Source organism: Panthera uncia, assembly GCF_023721935.1.
Source record: "Panthera uncia isolate 11264 chromosome B3 unlocalized genomic scaffold, Puncia_PCG_1.0 HiC_scaffold_1, whole genome shotgun sequence".
Classification (NCBI taxonomy): domain Eukaryota; kingdom Metazoa; phylum Chordata; class Mammalia; order Carnivora; family Felidae; genus Panthera; species Panthera uncia.
Genome location: NW_026057582.1, coordinates 90,533,470 through 90,558,092, shown reverse-complemented (window position 1 = coordinate 90,558,092; position 24,623 = coordinate 90,533,470). Strand labels below are relative to the sequence as shown.

Sequence of the window (24,623 nt, the reverse complement as noted above, 5' to 3'; positions counted from 1 at the left end):
TGCTGATTGTTTCCTTCACTGTGCAGAAGCTTTTAATTTTGATGAGGTCCCAGTAGTTCATTTTTGCTTTTGTTTCCCTTGCCTCCAGAGACGTATTGAGTAAGAAGTTGTTATGGCTGAGGTCAAAGAGGTTTTTGCCTGCTTTCTCCTTGAGGATTTTGATGGCTTCCTGTCTTACATTGAGGTCTTCATCCATTTTGAGTTTATTTTTGTGTATGGTGTAAGAAAGTGGTCCAGGTTCATTCTTCTGCATGTCACTGTCCAGTTTTCCCAGCACCACTTGCTGAAGAGACCGTCTTTATTCCACTGGATAGTCTTTCCTACTTTGTCAAAGATGAGTTGGCCCTATGTTTGTGGGTCCATTTCTGGGTTCTCTATTCTGTTCCATTGATCTGAGTGTCTGTTCTTGTGCCAGTACCATAATGTCTTGATTACAGCTTTGTAATACAAGTTGAAGTCTGGGATTGTGATGCCTCCAGCTTTGGTTTTCTTTTTCAAGATTGCTTTGGCTATTTGGGGTCTTGTCTGGTTCCATACAGATTTTAGGATTGTTTGTTCTAGCTCTGTGAAGAATGCTGGTATTATTTTGATAGGGTTTGCCACTTCTTCTCTTTTTGATTCTAACTATTCTGATAGGCATGAGGTGATACCTCATTGTGGTTTTGATTTGTATTTACCTGAAGATTAGTGATGTTGAGCATTTTTTCATATGTCTGTTGGCCATCTGTATGTCTTTTCTGGAATGTCTATTCAGGTCTTCTGCCCATTTTCTTATCAGATTATTTGGGTTTTTTTGATGTTGAGTTGTAGGAGTCCTTATATGTAATCTGGGTATTAATTTTTTTTTTTTGATATTAATCTCTTATATATCATTTGCAAATATCTTCTCCCATTCAGTAGGTTGCTGTTTTGTTTTGTTGATGGTTTCCTATGTTGTGTAAAAGATTTTTAGTTTGATACAGTCTCATCAGAAAACAAACAAAAAAAATGCTTATTTTTGCTTTTGTTGCCCTTGCCTGAGGAGACACATCCAAAAAACCCAAAAAACTGCTAAGACTGATGTTCAAGAATTTACTGATGATGTTTTCCTGTAGGAGTTCCATGGTTTCAGGCCTTACATTTAGGTCTTTAATCCATTGTGAGATTATTTTTGTATATCGTGTATGAAAGCAGTTCTGGTTTCATTGTTTTGCATGTAGCTGTCCATTTTTCTGCACACCTTTTGTTGAAGAGACAGTCTTTTCCCCATTTGTTATATTCTTGGATTTTTTGGTCATAGAATGACCATTTAAGTGTAGGTTTATTTCTAGACTCTTTGTTCTGTTGACCTGTTTTTATGCCAGTTCCATACTGTTTTGATTACTATAGCTTTGCAGTATAGTTTGAAGTCTGGGAGCATACCTCCAGCTTTGTTCTTTCTCAAGATTTGCTTTGGCTTTTTGGGTCTTTTGTGATTCCATACAAATTTTAGGGTTATTTGTACTAATTCTGTGAAAAATGCCATTGGTATTTTGATAGGGATTGCATTATATCTATAAATTTCTTTGGATAGTGTGGACATTTGACTGCATTGGTTCTTCCAGTCCATGAGCACAGTTTGTCTTCAATTTATGTCATCTTCAGTTTCTTTCATCAATGTCTTACAGTTTTCAGAGTACAGAGTACAGGTTTTATACCTCTATGGTTAAATTTATTCCGAGGTAATCCTAGGCATTTTTTTCTTTTTGATGCAGTTGTAAATGGGATTGTTTTCTTAATTTTTCTCTCTGCTAGTTTGTTTTTACTGTGTAGAGATGGAACAGATTTTTGTATATTACTTTTGTATCCTCCAGCTTTACTGAATTAATTTATTCTAATTGTTTTATGGTATGGTCTTTAGTGTTTTCTAACAAATAGAAATTTCTAACAAATTTCTAACTATTTGCACATCTGCAAATAGTGACAATTTCATGTCTTCCTTGCCAATTGGGATGCCTTTTATTTACTTTTCTTCTCTGATTGCTGTGACTAAGATTCCCATTACTGTGTTGAATAAAAGTGGCAAGCCTGGGCATCTTTGTCTTGTTTTCCTGATCTTAGAGGAAATGCTTTCATTTTTTTCACTGTGGAGTGTGATATTAACTGGGGGTTTGTCATCTCTGGTCTTTATTGTGTTTTGGTATGTTCTCTCTGTACCCGCTTTGTTGAGAATTTTTATCATAAATGGATATTGAATTTTTGTCAAATGTTTTTTTCTGCATCTGTTGAGAAAATTGTATGATTTTTATCCTTCATTTTGTTAATGTGTATGACAGTTGATTTGTGGATATTGAATTATCTCTGCATCTCTGGAATAAATGCCATTTGATCATGGTGTGTGATTCTTTTAATATATTATTGAATTTGGTTTGCTAATATTTTGTTGAGGATTTTTGCATCTATATTCATCAGGTGTATTAACCTGTCATTTTCTTTTTTTGTAATGTCTTTGGTTTTGGTATCAGCATCGCATAGAATTAATTTGCAAGTGTTCCTACACTGTTGTTTTTGGAATAGTTTCAGAAGGATAGGTATTAACTCTTCTTTAAGTGTGTGGCAGAATTTACCTGTGAAGCTGTCTGGTCCTTGACGTTTTGCTGGGATTTATTTTTTTTTTTTTATTTTTTTTTTTATTTTTTTATTTTTATTTTTTTTTTTATTATTGATGGTATTTCATTACTGGTAAACAGTGTTCAGATTCTCTTTTTCTTGATGATTCAGTTTTGGAAGATTTTATGTTTCTAGGAATTTATCCATTTCTTCTTGGTTGTCCAATTTATTGATGCATAATTTTTCATAATGATCTTTTGTAATTCTTTGTATTTCTGTGGTGTCAGTTGTAACTTCTCTTTTATTTCTGATTTTGTTTATTGGGCCCCCTCTTTTTTTCTTGAGGAGTCCTTCTAGGTAAAGGTTTATCATTGTCCTTATTTTAAATCTTTTTCTTTTTTTTTAATTGAAGTATAATTGACACACATTATTACATTAGTTTCAAGTGTACAACATAATGATTTGACAAGTTTACATTGTTACACCCATCACAGGTATAGCTACCATGTGTCATCATATAATGCTGTTACAATACTGTTGACTATATTCCCTATGTTGTACCTTTTATCCCTATGACTTACCATTCCATTATACCTTAAAGCAGGTATCTCCCCTTCTCTTCCCCCATTTTGCCCATCTTCCCACCTGCCACCCCTTGGCATCTGTCAGTTCATTCTCTGTATTTATGGTTCTGTTTCTGTTTTTTATTTGTTCACTGGTTTTTAGATTCTACATATAAATGAAATTATATGGTAGTTTTTCTGTCTGATTTATTTCACTTAACATAGTCCCATGTAGGTCTATATAAATATTGTTTATCTTTTCAGAGTACTGGCTCTTGGTTTCATTGATCTTTTCTATTGTTTCTTTTTCAGTCTCTATTTCATTTAGTTCCTCTTTGATCTTTATTATTTACTTTCTTCTGCTAACTTTGGGCTTTGTTCTTATTTTTTTAGTTTCTTTATATGTAAGGTTAGATTGTTTATTGGAGATTTTTCTTGTTTCTTAGAATAGGCCTATATAACATTATAAACTTCCTTCTTAGAATTATTTTTGCTCTGTCCCCATAGATTTTGGAAGTTGTATTTCCATTTCCATTTGACTCAAGATATTTTTTTATTTCCTCTTTGATTTCTTTGACCTCTTGGTTATTTGTTTGCATGTTATTTGGTCTCCTCATATTTTCCTCATATTTGTGTTTTTTTCTAGGTTTTTTTTTTTTCCTTGTAATTGATTTCTAATTCTATCCTATTGTAGTTGAAAAGATGCTTGATATGATTTCAGTCTTGTTAAATGTATTGAGACTCATTTTGTGGCCAAACAGGTGATCCATCCTGAAGAGGGTTCCATATGCACTTAAGAATGTATATTTTGCTGTTTTGGATGGAATGTTCTTTATGTATCTCTTAAGTCTGTCTGGTCTAATCTGTTGTTTAAGGCCATGGTTTCCTTATTGATTTTCTCTTTGGATGATCTCTCTATGATGTAAGTGGAGTGTTAAAGTTCCCTACTATTCTTGTGTTACTATTGATTTTTACCTTTGTGTCTGAAAATATCTGCTTTATGTATGTGGGTGCTTCTATGTTGGGTACACAGATATTTACAATGTTATATCCCCTTGTTAGATTGATCCATCTATTATTTAATGTCCTTCTTTGTTTCTTGTATAGTCTTTGTTTTAAAGTCTGTTTTGTCTGATGTAACTATTGCTAACCCAGCTTTCTTTTCATTTCTGTGTGCATACAATATCTTTTTCCATCTCTTCACTTCCAGTCCATATGTGTCTTTGGTCTGAATTGAGTCTGTTACAAGCAGCATATGGATGGGTCTTGCTTTTTTATCCATTCAGCCACCTGAGTCTTTGATTGTAATATTTCTTCCATTTACACTTAAAGTAATTATCAATAGGTATGTACTTACTGGTGATTTTTTTTGTTTGTTTGTTTCTAGTTGTCTTTATAATTCTTGTAGTTTTTTTGTTTGTTTTGATCTCTTCCCTTGTGATTTGACAACTTTTTTCGTGTTATGTTTAGATTCCTTTATTTCCTGTATATCTATTACAGGCTTTTGGTTTGTTTAACATGAAGTTCATATATAATATCTTATGTATGTAAATTTATTTAAGTTGATGATTGCTTAAGTTCAAACCTATTCTGGGCCACCTGGATGGCTCAGTCAGCTGTGCGTCTGACTTTTTTTTTTTTTTTTAAATGTTTATTAATTTTGAGAGAGAATGCGAGCAGGTGTGGGGCAGAGAGGGAGATAATCCCAAGCAGGCTCCGTGCTTTCAGTGCAGAGCCCAATGTGGGGTTTGATCTCATGATTCCTGAGATCACAACCTGAACCGAAATCAAGAGTTGGACTTGATTTCAGTTCAGGTAATGATTCCAGGGTCAGTCCCATGCTCAGCATGCAGCCTCCTGGAGATTCTGTTTCTCATCTCTCTCTCTCTCTCTCTCTCTCTCTCTCTCTCTCTCTCTCTGCCTCCCTCACCCCGACTTGTGCATGTTCTCTCTCTCTAAAATTAAAAAAAAAAAACAAAACAGTACATTCTAAAAGTACTACATTTTTCCCCACCCTGCAGTATTTTGTTTTTGACATACTTTATTTACACGTTTAGTTTTGTATCCCTTAACTAAATATTGTAGATATCATTGATTTTACTACTTTTGGTTTCTAACCTTCACACTAACTTTATAAGTAATTGATTCACTACCTTTACAATAGATTTGCTTTTAATAGTGAGATTTTTTTTCTTTTAAAATTTTCTTATTTCTAGTTGTGGCTTTTTCTCTTCCACTTAAAGAAGTCCCTTTAACATTTCTTACAAGGGCAGTATAGTGTTGATGAGCTCCCTTAACTTTTGTCTTTAAATCTTCATTCCTTCTTCAATTCTGAATGGTAATCTTGCCAAGTAAATTTCTCGGGTTGTAGGTTTTTCCTTTTGCCACTTTGAATATATGGTGCCATTCCCTTCTGCCTGCAAAGTTTCTGTTGAAAAATCAACTGATAATCTTATGTATGTTCTCTTGTACGTAACTAGTTGGTTTTTTTCTTGTGACTTCTAAGATTATCTCCTGATCTTTAATTTTTGACATCTTAGTTATTATGTGTCTTTAGCGTGGATCTCTTTGGATTCATATTATTTTTGGTTCTCTGTGCTTCCTGGACCTGGATATCTGTTTTCTTTCCCAGGTTAGGCAAGTTTTCTGCCCTAATTTCCCTCAAATAAGCTTTCTACTCCTTTCTCTCCCTTTTCTTGTTATGGGACCCCTATAATGTAAATGTTAGTGTGCCTGATGTTGTCTCAGAAGTCTCTTAAACTATCTTTTAAAAAAAAAAAAGTTTATTTTGGTGGGGGGGGGGGGGGGGGAGCAGAGAGAGAGAGAGAATCACCAGCAGACTCTGTACTGTCAGCACAGAGCTCACTATGGGTGCTCGAACTCATAAACCATGAGATCATGACCTGAGCTGAAATCAAGGGTTGGACATTTAACCAACTGAGCCACTCAGATGCCCCTTTCCTCATTTTTAAAAATTGTTTTGTCTTCTTGCTCTTCAGCATGGGTGAATCTCACTACCCTGTCTTTCAGATCACTGATCATTCTTCTGCATCATCTAATGTGCTTTTGATTTCCTCTAGTGTATTTCTCATTTTATCTTCTGCTCTGATTAGTCCTTTTTTATATTTTGTATCTGTTGTTGAAATCCTCACTATGTTCATCCATTCTTCTTGAGTTCGGTGAACATCTTTATGACCATTACTTTGAATTCTTTCATTCTTTTCTGAGGTTTTATCTTGTTCTTTCATTGGAAACATATTTCTCTGTCTTCTCATTTTGCCTGGCTGTTTGTTTTGATGTATTAGGTATATTAGCTATGTCTCAGGGTTTTGATGGAGTGGCCTAATGTAGAAGGCATCCTGCGGGGCCTTGAAGCACAGCGTCCCCTGGTCCCCAGAACCAGGTACTTCAAGGGCGTCCCTTATGTGGACTGCATGTGCCCTCTTGTTGTGGTTGGGCTGTGACTGCTGGGTTCGCACTGGTATGTGGGTTTGGCCTCAGATGCACCTGGGTGAAAGGCCCTGCTGTAATGGTTGCAGGCATTTTGGTGGTCAGGACTGTAGCTGGTTTGGGAGGCACCATTCTGAAGATGCCTACTGTGTGGCAGGGCAGTAGCTGCTTTGTGGGGGTGCCCATCTCAGTCAAGGCCACTTGGCTGAGTGTTGTGGTGTGAGAGTTGTTTTAGAGGGAGCCTTGAACCTGGCCTAGGCTGGCCACTGAGTCTGGTGGAATGGGATCTGATTGAGGCTACCTGCTAGATGTAGTGGGGTGGGAGCCACTTTGAGGGGGATGCCTATTGGGGCCAGTATGTTGGGTGAGGTGGGTCCACAGGGAAATGCTGAGGCAGGGCAAGCGGTGTTAGCAAAGTATCAGAAAAGTGACAGAAATAGCTCCTGCCGGTGCTTCTGTTCCAGGAAAAAGTTCCCACAGATCCCTGCTCCTCCTGCACATGCCCTAAAGTTAGCAAATCTTCATGTGTGGCCCAGGCACTTATCAAACTGCTGCCTCTGTGCTAGGTCGCATAGCCAGTGAGTTTGTGCCTGTGCCCTTTAAGAGAGGAATCTCCATTTCCTTTAGCCTTCTAGCTCTCCTGGAGTTAAGCCCCACTCATTTTCAAAGCCAGATGTTATGGGGCCTCATCTTCCTGGTGCAGGAAGAGTGGGCATGCTTGATATATGATTTGAACCCTTTGCTCCTTAGGGAGGATAGCCTCTGTGTTGGTGATATCCCTCCTGCTTGGGGTCACTGAGCAGGGGATGTGGGTCCTGACTCGACCCCTTTTCTGCCTTTCCTACCTGCCTGGTGTGGCTTTTTCTCTTTAGTTGTAGAAGAGCTATTCTGCTGTTCTTCAGTCATTCTCAGAGAGAGTTGTATATGATGTTGTAATTTAGTGTGTCTGTGGCAGGAGATGGTTTGGGATCTTCCTGTTCTGCTATCTTGATCCTCCTATTCTGTTGCCATTCTTTATACTGTTGATTTTGAGTTAATACTTTTTGCCTGAATTTGGAAAGTTGATTAAATGTCAAATAATAGATGTGGAGCAAAGGAAACACTTGAGGATAAAATGTTACATGTGTATGAAATAGCTTGAAAGTTAAACAGAATGAAGAAAACCACATTTTTGATGCATTTTAAGTGCATTCTTTAATTTTGCAAATTTTGATAGTTATTCTTTCCTCAGTCTGTCCACCTGTTATCTTCTCTTCCAAAGTAGTGTCACATTTATTTACTTATTTAAACATTTCTCACATAAAGAAAAAAAATGGAGAATTTTTTTTCCCCACTAATTTTAGGGCAGGCCTAGATTTTTCTACTATGTAGTATAATTCAGAAGTGGAAATTTACTTACATGGTTAGTCTTAGGTTATAAATTATACCAGTTCTCCTTGTTGTTAAGTACTGGCTTATAGTAGAGGTTAAGGATGAGAACTTGAAAAAAATAGGAGTAAGTAAGCTTGGATGACTTCCTTATCCCTGAAATTAAGTACTATAGTGGCCTCACTCACTGCCTGTCTGTTTCTCACATTATAGCCATACGTGATCTCACAAAGAGCCCTGTTCAGTTGCTTTGCTTACTGTAAAGGCATGTGACTTTACCTCAAGACCTCTTTGGTTTTGGTTTCAATTTAATTACTGAGTTCATCTGCTACATCCATAGATTTTCAGAGTTAGAGGAATCATTGAGGCCAGCTTACCTAATTGCTTATTTTTATGGTCAAGGAAGCCAATTCCCAGAGATTGTGACTTATCTGAATGTGGAGGATGACTTCGTTGGTATGAGGCCATTCAGTTAGCTTCTAGGAAATTATTCTTTCCTACTAAATGCATCATTAGTATTCCCTGGAGTGAAATAACTTTACATCTTCTTACCAGCAACATTATGTCTCTTTTTATCAAATAACAGGTTAACATTGGATTTGTATCCTTAATAATTGGCAGTTTGGGTAGTACTTATTTGAGGATAATCCACTCTTTCCTTAAAAGCTGATGTATTGTAATCCAGAAAAACTCTTCTTTTTTCTAATTTGCTATAGGAATTAATTAAGATATTTTTTTTTAAATATGAAATTTATTGTCTAATTGGTTTCCATACAACACCCAGTGCTCATCCCAAAAGGTGTCCCCCTCAATACCCATCACCCACCCTCCCCTCCCTCCCACCCCCCATCAACCCTCAGTTTGTTTTCAGTTTTTAAGAGTCTCTTATGGTTTGGCTCTCTCCCTCTCTTTTTTTTTTTTCTTTCTTCCCCTTCCCCACAGACTTCTGTTAAGTTTCTTAGGATCCACATAAGAGTGAAAACATATGGTATCTGTCTTTCTCTGTATGACTTATTTCACTCAGCATAACACTCTCCAGTTCTATCCACTTTGCTACAAAAGGCCATATTTCATTCTTTCTCATTGCAACGTAGTATTCCATTATGTATATAAACCACAATTTCTTTATCCATTTGTCAGTTGATGGACATTTAGGCTCTTTCCATAATTTGGCTATTGTTGAGAGTGCTGCTATAAACACTGGGGTACAAGTGCCCCTATGCATCAGTACTCCTGTATCCCTTGGATAAATTCCTAGCAGTACTACTGCTGGGTCATAGGGTAGATCTATTTTTAATTTTTTGAGGAACCTCCACACTGTTTTCCAGAGCGGCTGCACCAGTTTGCATTCCCACCAACAGTGCAAGAGGGTTCCCGTTTCTCCACATTCTGTCCAGCATCTATAGTCTCCTGATTTGTTCATTTTAGCCACTCTGACTGGAGTGAGATGATATCTGAGTGTGGTTTTGATTTGTGTTTTCCTGATGAGGAGCGATATTGAGCATCTTTTCATGTGCCTGTTGGCCATCTGGATGTCTTCTTTAGAGAAGTGTCTCTTCATGTTTTCTGCCCATTTAATTAAGAGATTTTAAGGAGTTGATTTTTTAATGAAAACCTCTTATTGGATATTTTTTTTCCTAACATAATTTTATAATTTCATAAAAATAAATTAGGATGGACTTACCTGTTTTTGGTTTCCTTTACAGGTACTGCAATCAGGTTCTTTGTAAAGAGATTGATGAATGTGTGACTCTTCTTCTTCAAGAGCTTGTCAGTTTTCAGGAACGCATCTACCAAAAAGATCCTGTAAGAGCAAAAGCAAGGAGACGGCTGGTTATGGGTCTAAGGGAGGTTACTAAGCATATGAAGTTAAATAAGATCAAGTGTGTTATAATTTCTCCAAACTGTGAAAAAATCCAGTCAAAAGGTATGAACATTTTACTTTTGAAGTGTTTTGATATTTATTTAGTATAACTGTAGGATATACACTGAATTGTAAAATGGAAGCCATATGTCTTTCTTTGCAGAGATTAGATATGAAACATAATGATGAACATGAAAGAAAGTGAAATCTTTCATTACCTCAAATTAAGTAATAAAATTGAGATCAGACTATAAAGAAATCTTAATCTGTGAACACTAGTTAAGGATTTTATTCCCCAAGTGTCCCCTCTGTTGTAATCAGAGTGAGGACTTATTTATAAGAGTACCTTTCTTTATTTCTGCAAATGTATTCTGCTTTTAAAATTCTTGGATTACCTTCCTTTGATAAAAGTTAAAGTTCTCTGCTCTTGCTTATGGTGATTTGCCTCAGAAATGAGCAGTTACATGTAAAGGCTCTTATGGGAACCCACACACAATACTTTTTTACTGTTTCATGCACCCTGATTTGTCTGTTTTCATGGAGGAGCCACTTTGGGTAATTGGAGAAGACAGATGCAGAAGTAACAGTAGTAGGAATAGTCTCCACGGGGGAAAAATGCCAATAAAAATAGTAGTATATGTCTGTCTCATTGCTACTTGAGCTGAGAGAATAAAGACATCAGTCACTATTAACAATTTTAATTTCTGTTTTAATAAATGTTTATTGTATCGAAGTTTGACTCCCTCTATACTAATCCCTATGGAGAGACAAAAATTGGCATTGAAGAATTGGAAAATTTATTGGAAAGAAAGAAAATATGTATATATATTCATATATAAATTCCAATAGGAAAATGTGTGGAACAGCAGAAGTGCCACAAGTATTCATAGAATCCTTTGCTGCTGTGTTTTATGCTTTAGCTGCTGGGTGCTAAAATACCTCCATTTAAGAAATAAGTAAATTAGAGGCACCTGGGTGGCTCAGTCAGTTAAGCCTCCAACTCTTGATCTCAGCTCAGGTCTTGATCTCAGGGTAGTGAGTTCAGGTCCTACGTTGGGCTCCATGCTGGGTGTGAAGCCTACTTAATGGGGGAAAAAAATAATAAGTAAATTAAAACCTCAGCATGTGTTGACTTTCTCAGGTGGACTAGATGAGGCTCTCTATAATGTTATAGCCATGGCACGGGAACAGGAAATTCCTTTTGTGTTTGCGCTTGGAAGAAAAGCTCTAGGACGCTGTGTGAACAAGCTGGTTCCTGTTAGTGTAGTGGGAATCTTCAACTACTTTGGTGCTGAGGTAAGACTTCGAGGATGCACTCCCTCACTCCCTCCTGTTCCCCCCATACATTTTCTGTTGACACACGCCAGTGTTACGTTTAAACATTTAAAGAAGTGAGATGATTCTCCCAGGGATGAGTGGAAAATTCTTGAGTCCACATTTCCTTTTTAGTGTTGAAACCATTTATACAAATTAATCCTACGATATTTTGGCTATAAACATATTAGCTCCTATTTTTCCCACAGTGTTTTTTTTCTTCTGGGTTTAATTTTGTAATATCTGAGAATTTATTTAACTGCTGGGTAAAGATATCCAATATTATACAATATAAAATAATTTTCTTCAGTTTATATAAGGCTATATTTTGTGCTACTTGGAGTCGAGAGAGAGAAGAATGCTTTAATTGGAGAGGATTTTCTTTCAGAAGATGGAGTTCCTAACCAATTGTCAGAATAATTCTGCACTCATGATACTTTTATCTTCCTCTCCTAGTCTGCCAATAAAGCTTTGCCCATAGGAGCTGATAATAAATAGTAATAATAATAATAATAGGTTGATAACTAATAATTAGAATAGTTACTCATCTCCCCTAATACTTATTAACTGATAACATTTTAAGACCTTTTTATGAAGTTGATTTTGAAGTATTTTGTAACACCATTCATGGACCATTTTCCTTCTTCCCATCCATACTATTTTTATATATTTAAATATTTAATATTTAGTGTTTAGATTTAATGTTTAGATTTTATATATTTTATTATGTATTTTATACTTATATATTTAATGTTGATATTTAAATATTTAATGCTCAGCAGTTAGATTTGATGTTTCTTCCAAAAGCCAAAATACTTTGTACATCTCAAGGCATTTAAGATAAGGTACCTTGCTTGAATCATTGGTATCTCCCATCTCCCAGCCGTATGGAAGTTTCCTTGAGAGCAGATGGTGTTCCAGTGATCTTTGTACTCACTGTAGTGCCAGATACTAAAGGGTGCAGTTGTTGAATTGATAAACTTTGCAAGAACTTTTAGTATATCACAATTAGTGACTAATATTGAATCAAGAAATTTCCTCGGAGGGGCGCCTGGGTGGCTCAGTCAGTTGGGCATCTGACTTCTACTCAGGTCATGATCTCACAGTCATGGGTTTGAGCCCTGCGTCAGGCTCTGTGCTGACAGCTAGGAGCCCGGATCCTGCTTTGGAGTCTGTGTCTCCCTCTCTCTCTGTCCCTTCCCCTCCTCTTTGTCCCTCCCCCTGCTTGCACTGTGTCTCTCTCTCTCAAAAATAAATAAACATTAAAAAAGAAATTTAAAAAAAGACATTTTCTCAGACTTATGAGAATTATATAAACAATATCTGAAAGTTACAGAGTATTTTATAAAGTTCTGCAGTGTGCATACCATTTGTGCTCATTGAAAGTGTGTCTGATCCTGAAACAGTAGAGATACTATTTATTTTTTTGTTTTAAAGTTTTTATTTATTTACTTTGAGAGAGAAAGAGTATGAGAGGGGCAGAGAGAGATGGAGTGAGAGAGAATCCAGAGAGGAGATGGAGTAAGAGAATCCCAAGCAGGCTCTGCACTGACAGTGCTGAGGCCAGTGTGGGGCTTGAATTCATGAACCATGAGATCATGACCTGAGCTGAAATCAAGAGTTGGATGCTTAACTGACTGAGCCACCCAGGCGCCCCTATTTATTGTTAATTATAGGAATAAAAAGCATGACAAAAAATGGACTAATCACAATCCCTTTTTAGAGCCTGTTTAATAAGTTAGTAGAACTTACGGAGGAAGCCAGGAAAGCATACAAAGATATGGTTGCCGCAATGGAACAAGAACAAGCTGAGGAGGCCTTAAAGAATGTGAAGAAGGTGCCACACCACATGGGGCACTCTCGGAACCCCTCTGCAGCCAGCGCCATTTCTTTCTGCAGTGTTATTTCTGAACCCATCTCTGAAGTAAATGAAAAGGAATATGGTAAGTTGTTATATATCATTTCAGATGATTGAAATTTTGAAATAAATGCTACCTTTTGTTTTTATCTTACTGATTATTCATATTTTGGTCAGAATTTTGGTTTAAGAAATTGCATTAAACATGTCCATTAAAAATTAGGAGACAGTTTGGGGCTGAGACTTTCTGTGAGATCCTATAATTCAGTCACATTTCCAGAATCTCCAGAGGGATTTGAAAGTCAAAATGTGTCATACTTTGTGACCTATAACTAAGTAAATTCTAGGAGGTTTCATGCTGATATTCTATTATTGAAGTTTTGTATTTACTAAGTAAACAAAAGACCTGAATATTATTGATTGTAAGCTTATAAAATGTAGACATATGACATTTGTTTTGAGTTAAATTTGATGCTAGTTGAAAAGAAATATAGACGAAAACCCAGCATTTGTGTGTGTTAAAGAACAAAAATTCAGCTGAGTAAGTTTAAAGATCTAATTGGCTTTCATAAGTGATTTGTGCATTGGGCAACATCCCATCTAGCAAGTAGGGGAGAGCTCTGAGGAGCTGTACAAAATGGAAGGTTTTTATAGGAAGGTGGGTGGTGCAAGGAAGTTATTAGCAAAAGAAAAGAAAGGATCCTTCCTGCCAAGGTCTGGCAAGGTCACCTTCCTTGAGGGGGATAGGCAAGGGGTCTTATTTAGGTGGATTGTCTCATCTTCCTGTTGGGGGTGGAGAGGGCCCTTGTGACAGATTACCTCACTGGTGCTGACCAGAAAACTCTTCAGACTTCTATTTCTAGGGGAGGTCGAAACTGGGATTAGGTTAGATATTAAGCTCTGATTTGGTGATTTGGCCTCAGTGATGCCATTTTGGGCCTGTGGTTTTTTTTTGTTGTTGTTTTTTTTTTTTAACATACAATGTTTAAAATAACATTATTCATTGCACTATATGTTTTAGTAGTTTCCTTGCCTTGTTTCTATATAATACTTTGAACTCTTTAAGTTCCCCACTTTTCATGATCTAGTTTCTAATTCATTTCCCAATTTTTTTCTTTTTAAAAATAGTATAGCCACCTCTAACGTGGCTCCTGGTTCTTCTTTCTTTTCTCTTTCTTGTCTTTTCGTTTCTTCTTTTCTTTTCTTTTCTTTACTTTTCTTCTTTCTTTCTTTCTTTCTTTCTTTCTTTCTTTCTTTCTTTCTTTGTTTCTTTCTCTAGAAGTTTATTGAATAGCATGTTACCACCTAAAATTTAACATTAAAAAAAACGGACCCTCATTTTTTTCCCTTTTTTCTCACACTCCCTTTGCTAGTCTTCTGTCTGTAATTGTAGTTAAATGTTTGGAATGCTTTTGACAAAATTCTAGGCCAGAGGCAGTGAACAAGTTACTGTGGGACTTTAGGAAACCTCAGACCAAGGTTAAGTGTTACTGGCTTAGAGGCAGACGTGTATCTTTGTCTGAAGTTGACACCAGTTGAAAATAAAGAAGATAAAGTGCCAGCTTTGTAAATGAGTTTGCTTCTGTCTGTATAACGATCTGCAGATCTCAAAAGCAAACTGCAAGGTAAATTCATAAAACTGGATTTGAGCAATTGATAGTGATCGTCATTTGGGCACATGAAAAGTTCTAAAAAGAACCTCTCTCCTCAAAGACTTAGGAGATGTTTTCAAAAAGCACCAAATTTAAAGTGTTCAAAGATGGAAGTCTTGGCTTTTTCACATTCTGCCTAGGGGAGTGAGAAATAATTGATTAATTTCTGGGACTCAGATTTCTCTTTAGTGAAATGAGGAGGGTTCGTCTAGGTCATCTATAAGGTTCCATTCAAAGCTAAAATTCTATGAGCTGTTAAAAAACAAAATTCAACCAATGTGTTTGGAGATTGAATTAGCTTTATTAAATGATTCATGAATTGGGCAGCCACCGTCTAGCAGGTAGAGAGGCACTCTGAAGAGTTGTACAAAATGGAAGCTTTTTATAGATGGGGGAGGCAAGAAAGTCATTAGGAGGAGAAAAAGATTTTTCTAGGTGCGACTGTTTGCTGGCGGAACACGGGAGGGGTCTTATGCAGATTACCTCATCTTTCTTTGGGGGTTGGAGAGGACCCAGGTGATGGACTCATTGGTGCTGATGGAAAAATTTCCTGACTTACTGGTTAAGGCCACATTTGTACAGGAAGTTGAAACTGCAATTTGATTGCGAATTAAACTTCAGTTTGGGAACTCAGTCTAAGTGACACCATTTTGGGCCTGTAGTTGTCATTTGTTTGTTTGTTTGTTTGTTTGTTTGTTTTAGTAGAGCTAATGGTTGATCCTAAGGAGAGATTTAGACAGAATCTTGAAGATGAGCTGATTTATCAGGACACCAACAAAATGAGTGGAAGGTAACCACAGATAACATTGAGAAGAAAGTATGAAGTTATTCTTTTTATATCAGATGTATTCAGCAACAAATAGAAAGCGCACTAATGTGGCCTAAGAAGTTAGTATATTTAAGTATTTCACAGTGTCATCAAAGTCCTTAGCTCTTTCTTTTTTTCTGTTCTTCCATTCTCAGTCTGTAGCTTTTTCTCCTGTGCTTATCATCTCATGTTCATAAGTAGCTGCTGTGGCTCTCGGCATTAGTAGTCAAAAGCAGGAAGTTCAGGCAGTGAGTTCCTTTTATCAGTGAAGAAACCATTTTCAGAAGACTTCTTTTGTTTCATTTGGCTAGAACCAATCTTGTGACTACTTTTAGCTGCAAGGGAGACTAGGGCAAGGGAGTATTTGGCATAGGAGGGATAGGATAACCATGATAGTCTGAGAGCTATTTTAATTCATCCTCTGGGACTAGGCTCAAGTTCATCCCAAGTTTGGGGGTTCTGTTATCCAGGAAGAAAACGGGGAATAACTGTTGGGTAGACAGCAAGTAGCGTTTTCCATATCTGGAAGATGCCGGATTTCTAAAATGTTCCTCCCCCGCCCCACCGAGTGTAAAGAAAACCAAAGCTTGGAAAAGGATGCTAATCATTGGTAGACTAGAAAACCTCCTGTGATAGTACAGTCTTACTGTCCTTTGTGTACCCTTGTTTTCTTTGCTTATGTTTTCCTTCCACCTGCGCTGAGTCTCAATTCTATCATATTTATTACCTGAAACAAATAGTTTTGAACATAAACCCCAACTAAGTTGTAAGTTCTTTGATATAGGAACTTGGCACATAATGGCCACTTGATACATAATAATATCTCACTGAATTCTTACTATGTGCTAGGCACTTTTCCAAGCATTTCACGCTAATATGTTCAGTTGTCTGAGCAACCCTATGAAATAAGAAATAGTGTACTGCATTGTACAGATGAGGCTAAGATGAAGAGGGGTAAATAACTTGCCAGTGCCGTGCAGTGGGTGAATCCGTCTCTAGAATCTGCATTCTTAGCCAGTGTGATTGTATTCCCTGTCTGTTGTATGAGTTCATAATAGGATAATATAATAGGTTTTCGGTAACCACTTACGAGGCGGACAGCCTCGATGTGTAGTCCTTCTATCCTGAATTTCCTGCTCATTCTCTACTATCACCCCTTCTTCTGTAGTTTCTTGAACTCATTTGCTTATTCTTTCATATATAACTATCTAAAGATGGATAGCTTCCCTGTGAGTACTGACTGAAAGGAGAAATACACACATCTCATCCTCTGATAAATCACTACTGATTTGAAAGTTTAAAAGACAAATAACAAGGGCCCAGTAAACAAAACAGGAAAGCATAGAGGGATTAATAAGCAAAGAAGAGCTCTACTGAGTAAGTTCTGCTACAATAAACAATTCAGAAGCAGGATAGGTTTGGATCAGTGCCGTTTCCAGGTTTGTTGAGATCTTTGGTTCTGCCTTTAACTTGCTTCCTGTTCCCTTCATCATAAGTGGACTTCTAGAGGTTCTGTTCTGGATTTAGACTGCCCCCCTCCCCATTCCAATCAGATTTCTCCTATCCCATAGAGAATGATGGCACTTTCTTATTCTTCTGTTTCTCCATGTTGTATTCAAGTGTTTGTGGCACTCCTCAACTGTTGATCAGCTTCACCTATTACTTTAAGGTGGGATCATAGGCCTTCTCTCCCCAGTGGATGTGTGATCTAGGTGGCTTTTTGATTGTTGTGACAAGTCTCTTGATGGCTAAATAGCAGAATCCTTTGTCTCTGCTTCTAAGGTCATATCTCCTTTTCCTTTCCCAAGGAACCATGTGGGCTTTCAGCTCACCTGTCCAAGTAGATGAAAGCCCAAAGTTGATCCTGGAGAGAGATCAGCCTAACCTAGTATCCTGACCTTCCTTTTTCCTCTTCTTTGACTCATGGCCAAGGGAGAGGTGGAACTTTTTCCAAGACCCCAAGTGAATTCTTAAACTTTTGAAGGAGGAAAAAAAAACTGTTAGAAGGAATGTAAAAGTGCATCTAAAACTTCAAAAAAATGTATGCCTTTTTAAAGTTTTCGGGGGGGGGGCATAATTAAATATATGTGTGGCATTTTTCATTTAATAGGCTTTTTTGTCTCCAACACTTATTATATGCCAACCATAGGGACACAGAGATGAGTGGGAGTGGGAAGGAGAAGGGGGGGGGGGGCGGCACAGCAAACACAAAACAAGTGCTTTGGAACTGTATGCAAAAAGTTCTGTGGGAATTTAGGTTAGTGGAAAGTCAGGAAAGACTTCAGAAAAGAATTGACATTTAAGGATGGTTTTCAAGGATGAGTGGGAGTCTGAAGGGTAAAGGAGGAAAACATCTGTGAAAAGAACAGCTTATGCAAAGCAAGAAATTGTAAACAGAAGTTATGACTTTGGGAGGAATGAGAATTCAGAGAGACCCCAAGCATAGAATGTGTGACCAAGGGTTATAATGAATGGGACCGGAAAGACAGGTAAGGGTCAGATCATGGAGGGCTTTGATTATGCCAAGCTAAGGTGTTGGGATTGTCTCCTAGGGTAATAGAAAGCCAGTTAGACAGTGACGTGACCAATTCACAAAACCAATTATGTTTATATGTAGATGTATAGCAAGATAAAGAAGGCTTGAGCTAAGGCAGTAGTGACCAAATTTAGTAGTTTTTGAGATAGAAGTGAGATGGTATAATTATGAGTTCAGTGGAATAAAGAGATATAGTCAGGGCAAAAGATAGGGTTTCAAGGATTACTGTGTGTTCTTTTGCTTTGAGACTATGAAAATGATAATGTTATTAACTAAGAATGAGAATATAAGAGGAGGAATAGGTTTGGTTTTTATTGTGGTTTTTTTTTTTTGGTTTTTTTTTTTTTTCATGAGGTGGAAGAGTGGAAAGGACCTATTGCAAATTTGAATTAACTATAGAAAAGAAAGTTTTTTTTCCCAAAGCATGTGCCCTGATTTCAGGTGCCCAAAATATGGTCTTTATCAGTATATAGTTGATAGGTGACAATCAAATTCACTATATGAATATGAATAAACTTGCTTTATCACTACAGCTTGACCATTATACTTAAACTGCAAATAGCAGCTATAATGCAAATAGACGGGGGGCTGTTTTTTTTTAAAGGCAAAAATAAATAAGTGGGACTACATCAAAAAGCTAAAAACTTTGCACACAGCAGAGGGAATCAACAAAATGAAAAGGCAACCTACTGAGTGGGAGAGAATGCTTTCAAATCATGTATCTGATAGGGGGTTAATATCCAAAATATACACAGACCTCATACAACTCAATAATAAAAAACCAACAATCCAATTAAAAAGTGAGCAGAGGATCTGAATAGACACTTTTCCAAAGAAGACATACATATGGCCAACATAAAAAGGTGTTCAGTGTCACTAATTACCAGGGAAATGCAAATTGAAACTACAACAAGATACATATATATACACCACCTGACAACTGTTAAAATGGCTATTATCAGAAAGACAAAAAATATCAGATAAGGATGTAGAGAAAAGAGAATCCTTGTACAATGTGAGAATGTAAATTGATGCAGCCACTACAGAAAATCGTATGGAGGTACCTTAAAAAAGTAAAAATAGAAATATCATATGATTTTTAGTCCATATTCTGCATATATACCCAAGGAAATGAAATCATTATCCCAAAGAGATATCTCTACTCCCTTGTTCATTTCATCACTGTTCACAGTAGCTTAGAACCTGAGTGCCCCTCAGTGGATGAATGGATAAAGAAGATGGAGTGTGTGTCTTGTACATGTATGTGGGTGCCAGAGTCGTAGGGAGTGGGTGAAGTGCGTGAAGGGTGTCAAAGGGTACAGACTTCCTATTATAAAATAGATAAGTCATGGGATATAACCTACAACATGGAGACATAATTGATAATACTGGATTGCGTATTTGAAAATTGTTATAAAGCAGATCTAAAAATCCTCATCCCAAGAAAAAAGCATTTTTTTGGTAACTATGTGGTAACAGATGTTGACTTGTTAAGGCAGTCATTTTCCAATATGTATAAATACCAAACCATTATGTTGTACAACTAAAATTAATATAATATGTCCATTATACCTAAATAATAAAAAATGAAAGAAAAATAAACACAGGAAAAAAAGGGGTAGAAGAGCTGTCTTTTGTCTCCTCATTCTTTGTATGTTTGTTTCCTTTAAACTGACTTCCTGTCATTAAAAATAACTTAGGTTATTACCACTATATTATGTAATAACATTTCTTTTTTTAGCTACCAAATTCATTTGGTAAGCCCAGCTACATAAATTCTAAAACAAATTTTCACAAATGTTAAAAATACATGGATGGCTTCTTTGCTTATCAATGGAAACATAAGTCCCATTGCAGGTTAAGACAACTCTCCCATAACTTGGTCTGGGAGCATGACACAAACATGCCAAATTAGAACTATTTCTGTTGGATATCTTGGCTCTGCTATCTTTGACTTGAGGATCATTGGGCCCAGTACACCTCTGGGCCAAAAAAGGAAAAAGAATAAAAAGGCAATTCATTGATTTTCATGAAGATACAGATTTTATATCTAAACACCAGTGAGCTACTGTTGGTATAAGATCTTGTGCATCTGAGGCATTAATACACTTACTTTTGCCTCCTTGTTTCTTTATCTTAAGTGTACATTTTTGAGAATTGTTTTCCTTCTATAACATTTAAACTAGTACTAGAATAAACTAAGATTTTAGTTTTTCCAACCAGTTGGTGAGCCAACAAATTTTGTTCTTCCCTCTTTTAAGAGTTGCATGATTCTGAAACCGTGTTCTGGTTTTTAAAAATCTGTTTGGTATCTGCAGAAACAAATTGGAGAAACATGGTGGAAACGTCAGATGGACTAGAAACATCAGAAAATGAGAGAGAGGTTTCCTCTAAGCATAGCACATCCGAAAAACCCAGTAAACTTCAGTTTGACACAGCCCCTGTGGGTAAGCAGCCATCATCACTGGCTGCAGGTGGTACTACCTCAGCTACAAACCCTGGGAAACCAACAGTGAGCGATAAAGAGGAAGCGAAGCCAGATGACCTGGAGTGGGCCTCCCAGCAGAGTACAGAGACCGGTTCTTTGGATGGCAGTTGCCGAGATCTTTTGAATTCCTCCATCACCAGCACCACCAGCACCCTTGTACCTGGCATGCTCGAAGAAGAGGATGATGAAGAGGAGGAGGAGGAGGAGGATTATACTCATGAACCCATATCTGTAGAAGTACAGCTCAATAGTAGAATTGAGTCTTGGGTCTCTGAGACCCAGAGAACAATGGAGACTCTTCAGCTTGGAAAAACCCTTAATGGTTCTGAGGAAGACAATGCAGAGCAAAGTGGAGAAGAGGAGGCAGAGGCGCCTGAAGTGCCGGAACCAGGGATAGATGGTGAGGCCTGGACTACTGACCACCAGGCAGGTCAGGAGCAGCAGAAGAAGCCCAGCAGCTGCAGCTCACGGAACAACGAGCCCTCTGATCTTAATTATACGCCCCCAAGTCTATAACTCAGGAAATGTCAGCTGTCTGTCTCCAACTGTGTAAGGGTTGCAGCCATTATCTTTTATGCTTCATCTCAACATTTTGCACTGTCCGGTATTTAATATATGTATTTAATTTCTGACAAATATTTTTGTAGCTGTCTTTTACTTGTTTTATTATAATCTGTAGCTTAGCTTTTAATTAGCATCTAAGTGTATTTCTAAGAGCTGTGTGGAAATTCAGAATTGTTAGAGCTTATTTTGTTATGGAAAATAATGATTAAAAATAGAAGACAACTAGGTTTTAAAAAAGAAAGTAAATTTGAAATGCCTCTTTAGAGTCATTTTGAAAGTTAAAGATCCAGATTCTAAGGCTAAGAGCAGTTACCAGTGTTTGCTTCAGGACTGCCTCCTTCACTCTAATTTGATCAGAAGTTGTTTGGGCTTCTTTAAAAAAGAATCGGAGGTAGATTTGGAAAATTGAAAAAAAAAAAAAAGCGGAGGGTAACTAAGTTCACAAATGTTTTGTGTTAAAAATTGATGTAACTTTTCTTTGGTCCACAGATGCTTATTTCAGAAGCCATTGATCATTGTGATTAAAGTTGCAGTGGGCTAAAACAGACCCTCCAATACTTAGGTTAGCAAAGGAACCACCACGATACATTGGAGCTGGACTTACTTGTGGGAAGTGATAGATGTTGTCTTTAATAGTGAAAAGTCACCCACGATAGGACCTGCTAGGTTCTGTCTCCTATTTACTTCTTACTTACCTCAGGAATGCTCTTGTACATACTCGTATTTACATCAAGTTAGGCAGATTGTGGCAGATGAATAACTGTAACCGATTCTATGACTGTAGCACTTACGTGTAAACTATTACAAAACAAAGTCTTATATTGGTGTGTTCTCTTGCATGCTTCTGATTTGGGACCCTCTAGATTTGCTATCTGGATTTGATTAGGTATCCAAACTTGTCCTGAGTGAAAAATCATTTCACCTTAAAAAAAAAAAAAATACATATTTTGTCCCTAGCCCTGAGCACCTGCCATGTAACACCCACCATAGTTACTGATAGGAGGTCAGGGAAAGGAACTTCACACAACTTATAACATATATCCTGATAATCAAGGCTTGGAAAAGCAAGTATTGAAGAAGAGAGAAAGTTGTTCTAATTGTGCTGAAACTATAAGATAATTTAGAGGACACAGATCTAGGCAGGTATTAATTCTTGATCACTCTTACTTATCTCTGCCCTTCTCAAGGAATGTGTATATCTGCTTGGGAGAATTTAAACATACTGAGCTAAATGTTTTATTTGCTGGTCAGTCACCTGGTAGTGACCTCTACAAGTTTATGTAATGTTGGGAGAATTATAGATTACCTATTTTTCTCTCTTCCCTCCAACTTCTTCCCCCATCCCTAGCTTCCAGCTGACCACACACACACACACACACACACACACACACACACAAGCACACAGGCGCCAGCAAGAACTCCCACAAGCAGTTACAGAACTGAGGAGGGAGGGGTATTTTCCCTGCTCTGATTTCATGGGGTAGGGCTTTGCCTCACAGAGGCAGGAGAGAAGAATTGGGCAGGTTTTCTACTGAACTCATTGAGACTACTGCACTAGTTTTGATGTTTTATAATGCTGGCATTAATACTAGAGAGATCAGATTCTTGGGTGATTATTTAGTATCTGTGCATTGTGAAAGTTTAGGAGCATTGCTGTATAGAAAATGCCAGTGTGTCAACTTTATTAGTGTGCTAAAAGGGGACATTATTGTACTGCCCTGTCTAAACTGTTCTCCAGTGTAGACTTCTTAGGCACAAAGTATTTAGCACTTAAAGGAACACAGCATGTAAGGAATGAAGCCTCTGAAATAGTAATCATGGATATAGATGTGGCAGATCTTACTGTGTCTTCACATTTGGGAAGTGTTAGTTGGTTTAAAGAAATGATAGAGATTTTGAACTACTGACAATCTTAAAAGTGAATTTAAAAACTTTTCATACTTTTTATGGTGTAAATTTCCTTTGCTCGGTGTCAGTGATTCAGATGACTCTTGATCTTGAGGTATTGGCTTTTCAAAGGTTTCTTACATTTTATATCTCTTCTGAATGAGAACTGTCGTTTTACATTTTTGACATTTGTATCAAAAGAGAAGTTGAGGAAATCTCCAGAACACCAGTAACTTTTAAGTTTACTATAGACTTCAGAAGTGTTCAATTCTGTGTTCGATAAATGCTCTTGCACGTGCAGATCTTCTGCCGGCAAACCCAAGGGACCACAGCCTTTTTTATACGAGACAGGTCACCTCTAGAGGACTACCCAAAATTTATTAAAGGAGATGCTACTGTGTCGATAGTATGCTTAAATAAGTATTAATAATGTCTTTATAATTTGTTTCCTTTAGATAAATTCTGGAATTTGTGTATTCTATACAGGAGGAGGTGTGAAAATAGGAAAGTGGGTTTTTTTGTTTTTCGTTTTTTTGTTCGGAACTGGGAGTGGGTGCCTCTTCGGAGACCTAATGATAAGAGTAGGGGTTCATTATCACAAGAAATGAAAACCATAGTGATTTTTTTTCTTAGTGTGTAGAGGTTGTTTTATGGCAATAATTAATATTAGATTTCTATTTCAGTACATAAGTATATGAATTATAATATGAATTGCACTCCCAGAACTAGATTTCTGCTTCAGTAGGATTGTTTGCTGTGAAGATTACTTCTCAAAAGACAAATGTTCACACTAGCTTAATTTTGGTTTAAATATGTTTGTAAATGATGTAATATATTTCTTTTGACTAAACATGGGAAAAATAATGTGTGTTATACATTGAAAAGTTTTTAAAGGCTTTGATTGGAGGTCATTTTTGCAGAGAGGGTATTTTATATGCTTCCAGTATTTGGAAAAGAATTAGTCAAAAGGAATTCACATAGTTTAAGTATTGAAAAATTAATATTCAAATAATGTACTTGTCTGATTTCTTAATAAGCTGGGGGAGGTGGGTGGGGTGGGTATCGTAATGTACAAATGAGTAGTGAACTCTACATTCATTTTTCAACTCTTCAACATAAAACTGTTAAATCTTAACACATTGTTACTTTAATATATGTATAAAGAAGTATTACTGTTTGTAAAGCTGCTGTTTGCTTTAAAAAAACAACAAACCTGTCATTTAAGTATTTCCTGTACGTTGTGCCAACAGGTTAGAACATTAACTTATTCCATTTAAAAACGTAATCATTTTTTGCTTTAAAATTTTTTCTGTGACATAATTTATTTAAAGACATCTTCCTCTTCCTTTGCCCCTTCCAGCCTTTATAAACATCAAAGAATCAGCCAAATGGTTTACCTAAGCTGAAATCTGAATCTTAATTAATGATAAAAATTTAAACTTTGTTGGCACAACACACCTTAAAAGTATTTGTGTTATTTTGTAATTTAATTTCTAAATATACCACATGAGTTTATAATTTAATGTCTTAATTGTAATGCTCTAATAAAAAAAAAAGCAAAATTAGTGAATTATAACATGAAAAGATTTTCATCTTGTTCTTTTGTTGTTTGAAGGATAATTGTTATATCACATTTTAGGGGTAATAACAGCTTTTTTGCACTATGTAAATACTAGTTGAGATTCTTCTGTAACTAATAAAAT

General features: G+C 36.7%; 1 protein-coding gene across 1 annotated transcript in view; it reads left to right on the top strand.

The window, feature by feature from the left end:
* Positions 1 to 24,406, top strand: part of SECISBP2L (SECIS binding protein 2 like) — a 64,783-nt gene extending 40,377 nt beyond the window's left edge. Inside the window, exons 15-18 of the mRNA XM_049613607.1 lie at positions 9,656 to 9,876; positions 10,955 to 11,109; positions 12,851 to 13,070; positions 20,300 to 24,406. Of these exons, the coding sequence (XP_049469564.1) occupies positions 9,656 to 9,876; positions 10,955 to 11,109; positions 12,851 to 13,070; positions 20,300 to 20,985 (1,282 nt within the window). The 3' untranslated portion in view covers positions 20,986 to 24,406. The remainder of the gene's footprint in view (positions 1 to 9,655; positions 9,877 to 10,954; positions 11,110 to 12,850; positions 13,071 to 20,299) is intronic.
* Positions 24,407 to 24,623: the final 217 nt, after the last annotated feature.